This window comes from Uloborus diversus, chromosome 3, assembly GCF_026930045.1.
Source record: "Uloborus diversus isolate 005 chromosome 3, Udiv.v.3.1, whole genome shotgun sequence".
NCBI classification, from domain to species: domain Eukaryota; kingdom Metazoa; phylum Arthropoda; class Arachnida; order Araneae; family Uloboridae; genus Uloborus; species Uloborus diversus.
In genome coordinates, this window is record NC_072733.1 from 37,200,481 (window position 1) to 37,216,705 (window position 16,225).

The 16,225-nt window shown below is 31.6% G+C and overlaps 1 protein-coding gene across 2 annotated transcripts in view; it reads left to right on the plus strand.

Moving 5' to 3' along the window:
- Positions 1 to 3,164: 3,164 nt before the first annotated feature.
- LOC129218061 (reticulon-4-interacting protein 1 homolog, mitochondrial-like) overlaps positions 3,165 to 16,225 on the plus strand; it is a 66,581-nt gene continuing 53,520 nt past the window's right edge. The window contains exons 1-4 of one of the 2 annotated variants that reach the window (XM_054852247.1): positions 3,188 to 3,320; positions 5,995 to 6,091; positions 7,775 to 7,938; positions 8,059 to 8,214. In XM_054852247.1, coding sequence (XP_054708222.1) covers positions 7,858 to 7,938; positions 8,059 to 8,214 — 237 coding nt within the window. In that variant the 5' untranslated portion in view covers positions 3,188 to 3,320; positions 5,995 to 6,091; positions 7,775 to 7,857. Of the gene's footprint in view, positions 3,321 to 5,994; positions 6,092 to 7,774; positions 7,939 to 8,058; positions 8,215 to 16,225 lie in introns of both variants that reach the window. The other variant, XM_054852246.1, reaches the window with a different exon arrangement.

Here is a 16,225-nt window from a genome sequence, read left to right on the forward strand (position 1 = left end):
CTTAGCAGATTAAGTTCCCTTTCTTTCTTTCACCCCTCCCCCTTTTTATTCTTCCCAGTCAGTCTGAAAAAAAGGGTCTTTAAAATGTTTCTCTCTTTGTTTCTAGACTCTTGCAAGAAATTTAAAATAAGTTTTAGTTGTTTGGTTGGAGTAATAATGGAAATTGATGTCCTAAAAAACATTTATTTAGACGTTATTTGGACATCAATTTCAAAACATTTCTGGGGGAGGGTCCCCGACCCGAACCAACACCCTTTCACTAAGGTAACTACCAAAAATAGTCCAAAATTGTGCGTTAAGATTTCAATTTTGAAAAGTTTTAGAGGAATATCCCTAAAATCGCTCCTTACCTCTAACCGTCTCCAAAGGTGAAATGAAATTGCGTTTTACCTTTCAGGGGAGGATTCTCGCGCTCTTCCTTTCCTGATTGCCTAATGTTGGGGAAAAAGTCTGAATTGCTTTTGAAAAGAACCTTAAAATAAAAAAATCAAAAGTTACTGACTATTGATCAGGTAATTACGTCCAACACCTCCTATTTCTTTTACTCCCCCCCCAGTACCATATTTCCCCCCCTTTTTCCTAGTTGGTCTAAAAATAAGAAAGTCTTCAAAATGCTACACTTCACAAGTCCCCTTCACCCACTAAAACCATTATCGATCTTCTCAAACCTCGTTTTCAGAGCTTCAAAAAAATTCCAGGGTTCAAGTACCAATTGCCTTGCCTTCTGAAATCATCGAAAATCGTTTGAGATTGTTTTTATGGAGCTTCAATTTTGAAAAATGGCCGAACCCCTAACGTTACCAAATATGGTCTACAGTCGCGCTTTTAAGACTTCAATTACGAAAAAAAATGGACGAGGGTCCGACTGCTCCCGTAAGAAATCTGAAAATGAAAAAAATACAATTTCAAAAAATAACTGAATCTCTCTTTAAAATTTCGTTTTTTACGACTTTAATTACAAAATGGTTTTTGGGGAGAGCCCGTAGAGGGGAGATACTTGGGTAGAGAGCGTGGAGCAACCCCTAAAAAACCGTGCCCAAGATTAAATCACGTGACTTGTGTCCATAAAAAATGATCTTTAAATGTATCAACAATCACCCCCATTATGATATATTATGCTCTGTAAAAACATATATAAGCCATTGCGAGAGAGGCTCATAAAAAATACATTATATTTTTAAAATGTAGGTTGAGATTTACATATGAAAGCAGATTTTAAACGACAATACTTAAAAATAGTTATATCACATGCGAGAGTTTAATAATTGTAAAGTAACGTTTGATGCATTAGAAATAATAAAGTAACATATCAAACAAAACATTAAATTATATGAAAATGGGAACAATATAAAAGATAATCAATGCACAATGCTTCATTTTAATCTAGAAAAAAATGAGACGTCCTCAAGAAATTATAATCTATTCCTTTGTTTTTGAACTGCCATAAGCTTGGTTTTGGAAAAATCACAGTGTTATTACATGTTTGGAAACATAAAAAATCAGAATAATGTGTTCAGATTACAATTCTTTTGAAATACTCATCAATAATAAGTAGCATCAGCACTCAGCAGATAAAGTGGGCTGGTAAATGTACTCTTCAGATGCACTTAAATGCCAGTGAAAGTACAGTTTCAATAAAACGCCATTAAAACCAATGTCCATTAATATTTTAATTTTAAATCTTGCAGTTCTTAAACATCTTTACTTTGCATTATTCTAATATGTTTATTTTATAGTGGGAAATGTTAGTGGTACAATACGACGCTGTATCACTGTATCCCCCATCAACATGTCTTACTGTAGCCCCAAACTAACGTTTTTAAACCAGAGTCAAAAGTTGAGGAAAATTTATTAATTAAATATACATGCATGCACTTAATAAAGTTTCAGCTTAAATTAATTCATTCATATAGATTATTGAATTATAAATGCCTCAAAATAAAAAAAGTAAAACTTGCATGATTTATACAGCATTTTTGGCAAAAATACAAATGGCTACAGCTTTCCTACAAAATGAAATGTGGCAGTGGCTGTCTCCACGGTGTTGCCAATAACCATACAAGTGAACTAAAATGTGGCATACTTTTTCAATTTTTTTGCTTTTAACTGTGGGAAAAGTTCCATTCTCCCCCATTGTAGTCCATGTGTCCCATTGTGCCATACCTCTCCCCGTCTCACTTGCACTATTTTCATCTTTTATCCTTTAGAACGATTGGATTTTGAATTTAAAATAAAACAAATATTTTTGAAACTCAAATTACTTCTTTCCCCCTATTTTCTACTATGCTAAACTTTTATTTAAAAATACTAAGTGTGTAAATATGCTTGACTAAATCTTTGAGGCGTGTTTTCGAGTTTCAAAGCGTGAAACATACGCATGCAGGGGCGCTAAAAATATATCTGATTACAACAATATTTTGAAAGTTAATACAATCTGTAATACAATTTGGATATATCGCGCTTTTCCTCTATCCCCTGAATAATTAAACGTAATAAAACTTCCTTTTAAATTTGTGATCACTTAGTAGTTAAAACATTGTATTTCTCAAGAAAATTCTTTACTCCTCTTTTTAGTTCATAAATAAAACAGGGATGCATCTTCTGACTTCGCTTCATCCTTAGTTATGGTGGGGCTTCTTAAATTCTTATTTCACGGAAAAGCCATTGGAATATTTCAAATTCTTTTTCATACTATTAAAAAAGCAAATGGTAACAAGATTATTTTCTTTTGTTGTTTTTATTCAAAAGTTTGTCCTAAAATAAGAATAAATTATATTTCTTGTTGACGCACAAATCCGTCGCTTAAATATTTGTTCAATCCTTAGTTTTAACGACCTCGGTTATATCGGAGCCTCCGAGATGATTCTCTTTGGAAGAAGGATCGCGGAGGCCCCGGTTATATCGCGTTTGAGATATATCGCACTTTTTTTATTGTCTTCCAACAAGCACGGTATAACGAAGGGCTGCTATTTCGAACAAAAATGTTAGTTGAGAAACTCGAACTTCTAGCTGATGCTTTAATATTATATCCACAGCCTATTCTTTTTCAAATGAATTCGCTCAACTGCAACAACAGAGTTGCTGGGAGGAGATATATTTAGAAGTTTCACTCGGTGGTAGGTTATTTTTACATCATAAACCCACTGAACTGCTTTCAAATTTGTTTTTACCTTCGGTTGAACTTCGATGAAAGTTACGTAAATCTTAGTTTGTGTGTGTATCGGGATTATCACAACTAGTACAGAAACTTAGCATTAAAATGGTTTCAGTTTTAGAGAACATAGATTTCAACCAACTGTCTAGTATTTGCTTTAGTGATCGTAAGTGACGAGTACTCATTTGATAATCTTTTATACAGAACAGAATTATATTTCTCTCTCTTGAATATTTACATTGTAAAAAATGTTTTTCTGAATCTTTTATGCTTTTCTCATGCAATATGCAGTACTTGAAACTGCTGTTTTATCTTTTCGTTTAATATTTTATGCAAAAGTAAAAATTGCACTTTCATAATTTTTTAAATAGTAAAAAAAGCTTTTCTCTATCTTCGCACACTTTTCTCAAATAGCACTTTCACTTGCTGTTTAGTATTAGTTTTGGTGATCGCAAGTACACTTGTACAAAACTCTTGCATACAAAACTAAAATTTTTTCTTTTATGATTATGTAGATATTTAAACATAGTTTCCTGTACGTTTCGCGCACTTTGTTCATATATACAGCACTGTTTAGTATTTGTTTTAGTGATCGTAAGTAACAAGCACTCATTTAATACTCTGGGATACAAAACCAACAATTGCTCTTTCGTTATTTTTTACTTAGTAAAATAAAATTTCTCTATCTTTTGCACTCTTTGCTCACGCAGCACTTTCAATCGCTGTTTAATATTTGCTTTGATGATCGTAATTAATAAGGAACTTATATAATACCCTTTTTTTTTCGAAATTAAAAATTTCTCTTTTGATTGTGTACAATTTAAAAACACTTTCCTGTATATATTTCGTGCATCGTGCACTTTGCTCATACATACAGTACAAACTGCTGTTTCGTATTTGCTTTGGTGATCATAAATAACGAGCTCTCATATAATGTTCTTATCAGTGGCGGATCTTGCCGATCATTTTGGCAGGGGCCACTTGAAATTTTTTAACAATTTTTCTTTGGATGTTTGCCCTAATGGTCATCTCTCAAATAGTGCCAGATCATTGATTTTTACGAAAAACCACCGTCCCTACTCATCTTCAAGTTTTTGTACTGAGTTTGTTTAAAAATAACAGCAGAAAAATGATAAATTTATAAAATTTAAGACGAGGTTAATACCGAAAAATTCCTTATGTGTAACTTTTATTGCTTTGAAGAAATGGATATCAATTTTTAGCTATCTTTTGTGGCATTTTTAGAGGAGCATGGAAATAATAGGCACTCCAGAAAAGTTTCGAAATTAAAGCCATAAAACCCAAATTTGAGCTCTCTTTGGTCGAAGGTTTTGCGAGCAATGGATGTACTTAAAGGACAGCAGCATTCATAGATCGTCCAAGTGTCTTGTCTTAAGTTGTCATCTACAAATAACTTAAACGATGGAGCAATATTTTAGAAATAAAATAGTAGTTCTGTTTCGAGGAGATGATTGTAATTTCTCTCCCATTTAAAAACTAAATTTCTTTTAAGGTTAAATTTTGTTATTTTCTCATAATATTTTCTTTATTTTTCTTAAAAAATTCCTACACTCATCAGGTTTTGGGAGGAGCCATGGTCCCCTCTAGATCCGCCCCCTGGTTCTTATGATATAAAACTAATAATTGCTCCTTCACGATTTTTCACACAGTAAAAAAAGCTTTTCTCTATTTTTCGTACTTTGCTCACGCAGTACTTTCAATTGCTGTTTTCTTGTTGCTTGAGCTTGAGCCCTCATATAATACCCTTTCATACAAAACTAAAAATTTATTTTTGTTGATTGTGTGTACACATTAAAAAATATTTTCCTGTATATTTCAAGCACTTTGTTCAGATGTACAGTAGTTTATGCAGCTGTTTAGTATAAATATATTTCTTTTTTGGTGATCGCAAGTAACGAGCGCTCATTTAATACTATGATACAAAACTAACAATTGCTCTTTCATGGTTTTATTACATTGTAAAAAAATGCTTTCCTGCATCCTTCGCGCATTACTCTCACTCTACTTTTCAGTTCGTTGCATCCCCTCCCCCCAATAAGCGTGAAATGTTTAAAAATCATAACAAATTAAAAATTGGTTAGGCCATCATAATAGTCAAGATGTTGTAATTTTAAAATTTCGTTTCCTTTATTGTGTTCAAGGAACATAATTTTGTTCATGAATTCTGCCAATCTTGTTTTAGCGTTCTCTGAAACATCTATTATTCCATATCGGTGTGCATGTATGTGTATTTCAGTTCTGAATACACAGCTATACTGCCGCGGACAGGTAAACGCCAGTATCTGCAGAATACTAAAAATAGAGAGATGTTGGAATTAGACACCTTTTTTTTCTGCAGAAATAAATAATGAAACTTGTACACTAAAGCAAACTTACAAAAGATGACAAAAATGCAAAAAATTGAAAAATGAAAACTTTGCAGTTGCAGTAAAATCTGGAAAGTTGACCATCTTTTTAAGTTGACCACCTGTCTAAGTTGACCGCTATTTTCAGGCACAGAATCAGATCTATATCATATAATTCAACCTCTATAAGTTGACCACCTGTTTAAGTTGCCCACTAAAGTAGTGCACCGCAAGTGGTCAATTTACACAGGTTTCACTGTAGTACTGCTTTTTATCTGTCCACGGCAGTATACGTGAAAAAAGTAAGATGTTTGTTTTGCTACACGCATTGGTATATAGATATAGTTTTTGTGGACGTTGTACACCACGTCCCTCCCGATTTTTGATGCATTGATTAAAAAAATTGTTTTTTAATGTTGTATGTAATACCTTTCTCCCCATAGACCGCAAACTTATTGTTCTGTTGTTCTTTAGGTTTTTAGTACATTGTTGCTAGTAAAGAAACTCAAGTTTACTAGCGCTGAAATAGTTAAGAGAGTCTGCAACAATGAAATTCCTTCCAATAATTCAGGTTGAAATAGAAAATGGAATGTCTTTAAATTATATTTTCTAATTTTTTTTATAAAGAAGATATGTATAAATACTCAGTTTTGAGTTCTGTAAAAGAAATCTTGTTTTCTCGTTCTTATTACTTCATATGTCTCGTATGGTTCGCTCTCTTCAGCAAAAATTTAAACATCCAATTCTGATAAATAAAAAAGCGTCTTAAATACTATTTAACTTTTGGTTCTACACAAACAAAAACGAAGCAAAAAATAAGAAATAATATAAAATAACAAGAGTCAAGCCAATTTAAAATTGTAAGGGGACAGGGGTGCCCATCCCCCCTACGTTCAGTGGCGCAAATCCCCCCCCCCCCCCGAAAAAATAAAAATCCTCAACTCTACCTTTTTTTTATTTTTTCATTTTTAACATTTTTTAAAAATATTTTATTTATTTTTTAAAAATATTATTTATTTATTAATTTATTTTTTTAGTTCTCTTTTTTTATTTTATTTACTTTTTTTTTAAAAATATTTTTACTTATTTATTTATTTATTTATTATTATTATTATTATTTTATTAGAAAAGTTCAGTGCTACGCCAATGACAGACACACACACAAACTAAATAAATAAATGAATTATAAATACAATAAAATGAAATAAAAGAAATAATTTGAATTAAAAATAAATTAATAAATAAATTTAAAAAATCAACCCCTTCAAATTTTGATGGCGAAAATTGCGCCATAATTCCTCCCTGTCGGCACCCCTGTAAGTGGAAGAAACTTGCTGTTGATAACCTTCTTATAAAAGTAATTGCTTACATATTTAAATCATTCTGCTTCATTTATAAATCAATTCTATATCATCATAGGTGGCTGGTGCACCGAAAAAGTGGGGGGGTCAAAGGAGAACGTCACTATTCATGAATTAAACTTCTCTAAATAATAATTAAAAAAAAAAAAAAAAAAAAATCGGGACATCGTGCTTAAAAAATCAGGGTAGACGGCCATAGTAGCCTCTGCTCCATTTTCATTTTTGTGAAATAATAACATGAGAAAAATATAAAACATTCACTTATTGAGTAAATTCGTCTTTCCTTAAACACGTGTGTGTGTGTGTGTGTATCTACACACACCATTTTTATCATTTTTTGATCGATCATCAATTCTGAACTCGGAAAAGTGGAGAGAGGAAGCCCCTTCACTTTTGAAAGTGAGAGGGTGGTTGCCCCCCGTACGAACTGCCTATGTCAGAGCCAGACTAGCGTAAGTTCAAAAATTGCGATTTTTAGTTTTTTAGTGCATTGTATGTACTAGAATCCTATTCCGCTTCGAGCCATATGAACGTAATTGTAAAAAAAAAAAAAAAATCCTTGTAATTATTTACCAGTGTTATAAGAGCGCAAGTATCATTCTTGTATGCACCAGGCAAATGTTTTCCCTCTCTCCTGTCAAGTAGCGATTATGTGACTTACGCTTGCATGGCTCTGAGGTACAGAATTCAGTATCATGTGCAGATGGATGTCCATTAGAAAGCTAAAACTATTTTCATTACTTTATAGAACTCATTTTGATTTTTATAATAGGTATATCATAGATATTTACTTTCCTGTTTTTATGTAACATTGTCTAATTTTGTGACTCAACTTATAAAATCGAATGTAAAAACAACTCTTCCTGAAAGGGCTTTTTTTTTTTTTCTCCCAGTGACGCCGTCATTTTTATTCGGAGCTGCTGGAATAACTACTATCAGCGTCTTGAGCGGCTTACACTTGCACCTATGTAACTTAATGAAAATCGGAGTTCAAAAAAGGAAACGAAAAAAGCAATACATGAAAGCAGTTGTCATAAGGTCGTACAGCGGAGTTTCGGTAGGTAAATATGCAGTAAACACGAAACGTTTGCGTCCATTTGTTTTTCTACAATTGCTGTGGAAATTTGAGAAAATGTTTAATCGTGAAATTCATTGTCATATTGCTTTTCTTTTACAGTCGATAGAAGTACGAAATGACTTATCCGTTCCGAGAGTTCTTGAAAAGAATGAAGTACTTATCAAAGTAATTGCTGCTAGCTTCAATGACATTGACCTCAAAATTACTAGGGGTTATGGAAGAGCGATTCGTTCACATCTGCGAAAATACAATCGAGTAAGTTAACAATTTTACTTTTTGTAATACAGGCGCCCCTCGTATAACATGGTACGTCTACAACACGGTTTCGATTTTACACGGTATCAAATTTGCAATTATTATAACACGGTTTCGATATTTCACGGTGCGAAACTTGAATTTAATACTTCATGGTTTTGATATAACTCGAATGGAGTATTTATAAAAGATGGAATTTTATTTTTGTTTAATATATTCTGTTAAGGGTTGATAACTTTAATAGGTTTTTACTTTGTTTTTATGAAACTTGGTTCCGATATAACACGGTACACATCCTTTGATTTACATTATTTAAGTTTCGTATAACACGGTTTGGATATAACACGGAACACGATTTCGATGTAACACGATACATCTTATATAACCTATTTTTTCTCATGCACATACATAATTAGTATTAGAAGTAAGTAAAAATGTTATTTTTAAAAAAGTCTCTTACAACACGGTTTCGATACTATACGGAACAAATTAACCGTGTTATACGAGGGACACCTGTACAGTAAAAGCGGTAATAACAAACTATAGTGAATTCTGCGAGAACTGATAATGGACGTGAAAAAAGCAACGTGACTCTTGGCGATACCCGTAGTCTGATTGGATTGGCGATGGGATGGCGAAAACAGCGCCAATCAGATAAGCGAAACGTTCCTGAGAAGAATCACTAATCCAACGAATAATTCATGAAAGTCGCAAATGTTGGCACCAAACAGCAACCCTCTTTGTTTACTTCTGCTATCAAATCTCCAGGAATGCACTATGAGGATATGTAACAAACACTTTGTATATGCCTATAAATCTTCCAGCAGATGCGTATATCAGGATGATGCAATACGGGGCATTTCCAGCGTTACGTGTGTGACTTTTTGACACCATTTCGTAGCAAATAACAATAAAAACCAATATGATATTTTAAAAATATTTCTTAGCAGTTTCTACTGGAATAACAGAAGATATGTAAGAGGTTTTAGGTAGCATTTTATTTTCGTAGGACAATTATAAATTTTTTTATCCTGTTTGGTGGGAAGCTTTTCAAAGCGAAGTGGTTGCTTGGTGAACAAAAACCTTCCCGCCAAACAAGATAAACAATTTAATGGATCTATCCATATTTCTGAGGAGTTGAAGGAGGGAGGAGGTTCTAATGAAAGTAGGTGTGATGAAAGAGGAGAACAGGGAGGATGATAGTTTGGCAGAGATACTTGGCGCGCCAACTAGATATCATAACTTCTTAAGGTTGAGGGTTTTTAATTTTACGAGGCCTTCTTTCTTGTGCGGAAAAGTTAAAGGTTTTCTTAGCGGGGAAATTTTTACAGCAGGGTTGTGTTTGATGAGATATCATATCTTTTTGCATTGATATTATTACTTTATCTGTATTTTTAGAATTGAGAACTTCAAGTTAGAAAATTTTCAATTGAAACAACGCTGTTTTGTGTTTTTAAGGAACAATAATGACAAACCTAATTTTAAATCATTTTCTGACCATTAAGATTCTATGTTCGTTTTGCGAGAATTGGGCCGGTTAAATTTTATTGCAATCCTCTTATCCTCTCTGTTGCAAAGAAAACTTCTTGGATAATAAAATTCTATATTTTAAATTATATTGTTTTCGAGTATTTTACAACTTCACAATGAATTCTACTACAGTTTCTTTATTCGACGGGTTATTCAACATTTTCATGAAGGTTTTTTTTAAATGTTTTACAGCTTGCGGGCCATTTTAATCCAGCTTTTCACTTTTTATTTAATGACTTTTTTAAATCGTGGATTATTTTACATTTTATGGGATAATTTTAATTGTTTGGTGTATTATCTTTTTTGATGGAAGTCTTTGTCTTGTTTAATACCTAGTTTTGTTTAAAAGTTCTTTAAAAAGACGAAATAACGCATTATCACCAAGCAAAAAAAAAGAAAGAAAGAAAAAAAAACTAAGCCATTAAATATTTTAAAATTGAATGTGTCAGAAGATCTGTGCAACTGTACTCGACGACAGATCGCAGATATCCCAAATTTGCCCCAGCGACTGCGCATGATGCGCGCGGACTTAGGTCATCAAAAGTCTTCCTTAAATTAATTGCAAAAATTTTGTCTGTTAAACACGCAAAACACGGATATCCACACACGTATTTCATATATTTTCAATTCATAATGTGTTATGTTTGTGAAAAATGCATTAATTTAGAAAATAAGCAAACCAATAAAAAAGTGCTATTTTTTGCTTTCAATTATGAAGTTAGATGTATCATATTCATATGCGTTTTGTTTCATAGAGTAATATGTCACGCAAAATATTCTAATGGCTTCACCCCAGTTTCGCGCCGACATTTAAAATTTCTCCCCCCCCCTTAAATATATCAAAAGTGAAAAACAGGGGGAAGGAAATTTCGTATCGGCAAAACTTGGGGGGGGGGGGGGGACAGCATTCTAATCTCATTCATTAATTTGTTTCTCTGCTTAAAAATAAAGATACAACATGGAATCTTAAAACAGAAAGCCCAATAAGCTAAGTCCGCGCGCATGCACAGTCGCTGTGGCAAATTTGATATTCGCGATTTAACGTCTAGTTGCAACTGTTGGATCTGGTTTAGTCTTGATTAGAGATGAAAATGGTCGGAAAAAAACCCGGAAATTTTCCAAAAAAAACGGAAAAAAAAAACGTTTTTTCCAAAGGGGTTTATTTTCGCTCCGGAAAAATGGAAAAAAGAAAATTCTACTTTTCAAAAAATGTAATTTAAATTTTCAAAAAAAAAAAAAGATAAAATTAGAAATTTTTCACACTTTAATTCTGATGTTATTTTCTTCTCCCCACCCCTTTCCTTGTATATTAAAATACTGTCTAACTTTGATAATGCAAGTTGCTGTATCATAATATAATTTGCATATAGGTCAAAAAACAGTTAATACATTTTGCGCAAAAAATTAATTTTTTTTTTCACAAAATTATCTTAATAATATCAATTAGGGAAACCGTTATATGTGAGAGTACATATATAGTGGTAATAAACTAATAAAAAAGCAAAAAAAGAAGAAAAAAAAAACAGGGGGGAGCATTGGAAAACTCAAAATAGTAAGTACCACAACTACATAGCAACATCAAATGGATAGTTAGGTTAATGCACTAGAAAATCCAAAAAAATGCATACTTTGAAGAGGCAGCCAAATGTTTTGAAAACAAAAAGTTTTTTTTTTCCTGCATTTGTTTTATGTAATCTATATATATGTATGTATATAAATATTATCAATTTTCCAGAGTAAAAGTGTCTTTATGATTAAATAGCCTTTTCTTTGAGGTCTGGAATTTTTTCAGATTTTATAAACAAATATTTCGTAACTTTATTGAATTAAAAAATATGTATTCAATTGTTTGCATGTGTCCCTATAGGGGGTACATGAGAACAAGCCTAGGGCATATGTGAACAAGGTTGAAAAATGCAGGACAGTCATCATGTTTCAACAAAAACTCTTTAATATGAAACTTATAATGTATATACTAATTACACTGAAGGGTTAGTAACCAAGTACCAGTTGTTTGTGTGAGTTTAAATTGTATAGTAACTGTCAATAAAAGAAAACATTTTGTCCAAATTATATAACTCTGATAACTATCAAATTTTAAAGTTTCGTAGCATGTTCTAATCACAGGATCGACAGAAAAAAAAAACTTATAAAACTAAACAATACAAAGAATACTTTACCATGTAAAGTTAATTCTTGTTATATAGCGCGTTTAAGCTAGTAGTTTTAGCTAGCGCGTTTAAACAGAGTGAGAGATTTAAAATAATCTTATACTTCAGTTTTTAGTTAAAGGAAAACATTTTTTCACTAAATTGTTGGCCAACTATTTAGGAACAAAAGAATTAATAACATAAAACAACAATAAAATAATTAACTAATTTATATTAATGTAATAATAATTAACAATAAATTTACAAACTTACTGTAGCAAAATATAAATTATAAACCTTTACACCATTTTGAACACCTATAATAACCCTACACTAATCTTTATATTACGGAGAGAATATGAAAACTGTTCACATGTGCCCCCCTTAGGTTGTATTCACTAGTGCCTCGTTACCTACCTTAGAACTAATTTTTAAAAATAAAAGATTCTTAATTTAACTTAAAAATATAAACATTGTCATAAATTTACTTGAAGGTTCGTATAATGATTTGCAATCATTAAGTTTAGCTTATTAGTTTGTTTAAAATATGTTTTCATTTGAAAAAGACAGACATAAAATTACATACAACATTAGTTAAAACAAAGAAGTTGTCACCATGGAAACACAAAACGGTTCATTGCTCTAAAAGTTTGGCATAGAGGTAGGAGTGGTACTGCCATTACTTGACTATTGTTTCAACAAGCCAGCCTTTTTCCAAAGTTATGCAATATTTAAACAGTTTGCTTTTTTTTCAGAATTGTTTTAAAAAATAGTTCCAATCAAATGAGCATAAAACATTTTATTTAAGTAAAATACGAAACAGAGAACAACTTGGTTACAATAACCCAACTTTATTCAAAAGTGCAGGTATGAATACTTTTACTACTGTGCTTAGCATGGCCCTATAGTTAACTGAAACTCTAGTTTAAGTTTTGGTTCAGCTTTAGAAACCAATAAGCAATTTTGGTTTGGGCTTTCTGTTGGAAAGATAAAGAAAAACCAAATTTAGTTTTGATTTGGACTCAGACTGGAGTGGAAAAAATCAAAACTCAATAGCTTTCATTTTCAGACAGTAAAGTTACATTGTAAAAAGATGGGAAATCATACTTATTTTTTTTCCTAACAATATCAATCATGTTTGAAAGTCAATAATTACTATTATTATTTCAAGTTTCAAAGGCAATCTAAAATAGAAAATGTAAGTGTTATGATTAGACACACGTAACCCAATACTATTGGTTGTACGACGATTTGACTTATTACTGGGGTTTGACCAAGAAAGCTCTCAGTTATAAAACAGAAAGGCTATTTTTTTTTCTAATTAAACTTACCGTTACATGTATGTGTAAGCAGAAGAAGATGTGTATATTGCATATATTTCTTAATGCTCGTTATCGTTAATGTAACCCTTTATATGTTATAAGAAAAACAGAGCTATTAATATTCATAAAAAAATCAAATTTTCCATTTTTTCCAGAAAAAAAACGGAAAAAAAAACGTTTTTTTTTTCCACCACTTCAAAATTTCCGGAAATTTTGAAGTGGTGGAAAAAAAGTCTTGATCGACCAAAGTCTTGATTGATCAAAGCCAAATTTTACATTTTACTTTTCGGTTCAAAATTAAAGAATCGGTCTGAATTGTATGAACCACATGTCCGAAAAGATTTTCACGCTGAAAAAAAAAAAAAAAAAAAAAAAAAAACATATTTAATAATAATAATAATAAAATCTTCGAAGCAGTGCATGTTTCATTCGAGTCGCATTCACATCGCAGATCTTCAGTCACGAACCTTCCCGAATTATTTATATTTACTGAAGTTACATTAACTGAGATAATTAAGAATACAAATGAAATTAAGTATTCTTAAAATTTAGCATAAGTGTCAATTTATATTTTTGGGATTGTACTGCCCCCATTGTTTATCACTTCAATGTATTGTGATAAAATTTTCTCACTACAGAAAAAAAAAAAAAAAAAAAAAAACCTTGAATTTTTATTTTTATGAATAGTAAAAAAAAAAAGTTTATTTCAGTAAAATTTTGCTGCCCCTAAAAATTTGCCACTCTAGGCAGCAACTTTTCTGTCTGTTTGGAAATTCGGTCCTGTTTGAACTCTGTGTGTCGTAATTTGGGATATAATAGAAATATTCGCAATTACTTTCAGTTTTTCACAAAGAATTAAAGTGATAATCGTTAATGTCATTAAAAGTGATCAAGATTCGGAGGAACTGCCTGAAATTGAAGGTACTCTATGAGGAAATATACCAAATTTAAAAATAAGCGGAACTTTTGTTCTTAAATAAGTTTTTACAATATAAAATATTGCTCATAGGAAGAGTCAATGATCTGCTGTAAATTCGCGCGTTAATTTAAATTAAATTAGCTTTGGACTTTTTTAATGTCACTTAGTTCAGGAAATAAAAATTAAAGGAAATATTTTTTCATTTCCACTGAAAAATCAAGAGGCAAACCTTGATTTGAAGATTACAGTAATGGCTAGATTACATGTAAGATTACAGTAAGGCTTATCATGTAACTGAAGCCAATTTATACAATTATCTTAGGATTTTTTTTTTTTTTTTTGTGAAGAAACATTCTGTGTTTGTTTAATCCTTAGTTTGATGTGAAAAAACCTCTTAAATAATATATCAGTGGCTCACCAAGCATGAGTGAAACCCGGGTTGGAAGTTTTTGTTGTCACCCCCTTCCCCCTTTTACAAACGCAATAAATAAATAAATAAATAAATAAATAAATAAAAATAAAATAAAATAAACGTTCTGTGTAAACATAAGAAAATGAAATTCTTAAAAGTTTCAAACAATATTTTAAGCTAGCTAATGCACAAAAAAGAAATAAAACTATAAACGCTTTTTATATAACTAGCCATAGACTCACATGTGCAGGGCTGACGTAAGGTCAAAAAAGTAAGGGGGTCTATTAAATTGATAGCCCCTTAATTATTTTAAAAGTATCTACACAGGGAATCATAATGAGGATAATGAGGATCAGTTTTTTGGTTTAACAGGAAGTCACTACAAGGTCTAAGTATTTACAATGAACCTAATATTGTGACCTCCCTATGGTGTCACCCTATGGGAGGATGTCAACCAACTCAAATCCCCTCCCCCTGTAGTGATGCTATTCTGTTTGATAGATTAAAAATAATTTTAAAAGTTGGGGGGAAAATTTCCGAAATAAATTAGAAATATTTTTTATAATTCTTAAATCCAGTTTGCTACTATCTGCCCTCCCCCCCCCCCATGGTGATGCAATTCAGTTTGATAAAGTAAACATAATTCAAAATATTGGGGGAAATGTTCTGAATCGAGATATTTAATTTTTCAAAAACTTGCAATTCCACTTTATGTGTCACCCCCTGACCGCCCCCTCCGCCTCCCCCTTGTAGCGACGTCAATGAATACAGATATAATTTATCCCAGTGTCTGATTTTTTAGAAGTGAATAATATTCCATAAGAAAACTGCACACATTGGTAATATAAATGATCACAGCAGTTCCCGTAGAGTTAACATTGTCGAGTTGTAGGAGCTTCAGAAAATTGCCGTGGAAATAAAAATCAAGGTATGTATGGATTTCTTTTAATGATTTTCAGCATATTGAATGTACTAGCTACCAATTTCATGTAAATTCTTAGCATATAAAGCGGTTTCATTTCCGCTTTTGAGCGTTTAAACTTAAGACACAAAATTCAAGTGTATTGGCGAGATTTTTGGCGCCTTTGAAGCTCTTGTTTTTAGCCTCTTGAAATCTACGCTGTACGAAAAATAAAAAATAATCACAATTCGTTTTCAAATGAATATTCAGTAATTTTGAATTTATTTAAAAATGCGTTGCTAAAGTTTCACTTTCTAAAATTAAAAAAAATGTAAATTAAACTTAAACAAAATTATCTGTTTTTATTTTTCATTCATCAACATACAGTATGATTAATTTTAATATCACTAATCTGTTATTTGTTCCGTATACATTTCTTACCTTGCTTTTTTCTCCTCTCTCTCTTCTTAAAAAACTTAAATTTCTACTTTTCTCGAAGCCTTCTGTAAAATTTCGACAAGTTTTTTTTTTTTTTTTGATTTTATTATCTAGAATAAAATAATTTGAGCAATCGTTCCTTCATTAAATAATGTGTATAAGCAAAATCCACGTATTTTATTGATAGTATAAGAAAAAGTACAGACTCTTTTTCATCCTATTCTTCTTAACCCGAATTGTAGATAAAGTGGTGTAGAGGTTAAGATGTTCGCTTTGTGCCAGGAAGGTTGCTGGTTTGAATCCCAGCATGTTTTTCGTGATAAATCGTATCAAAACGCA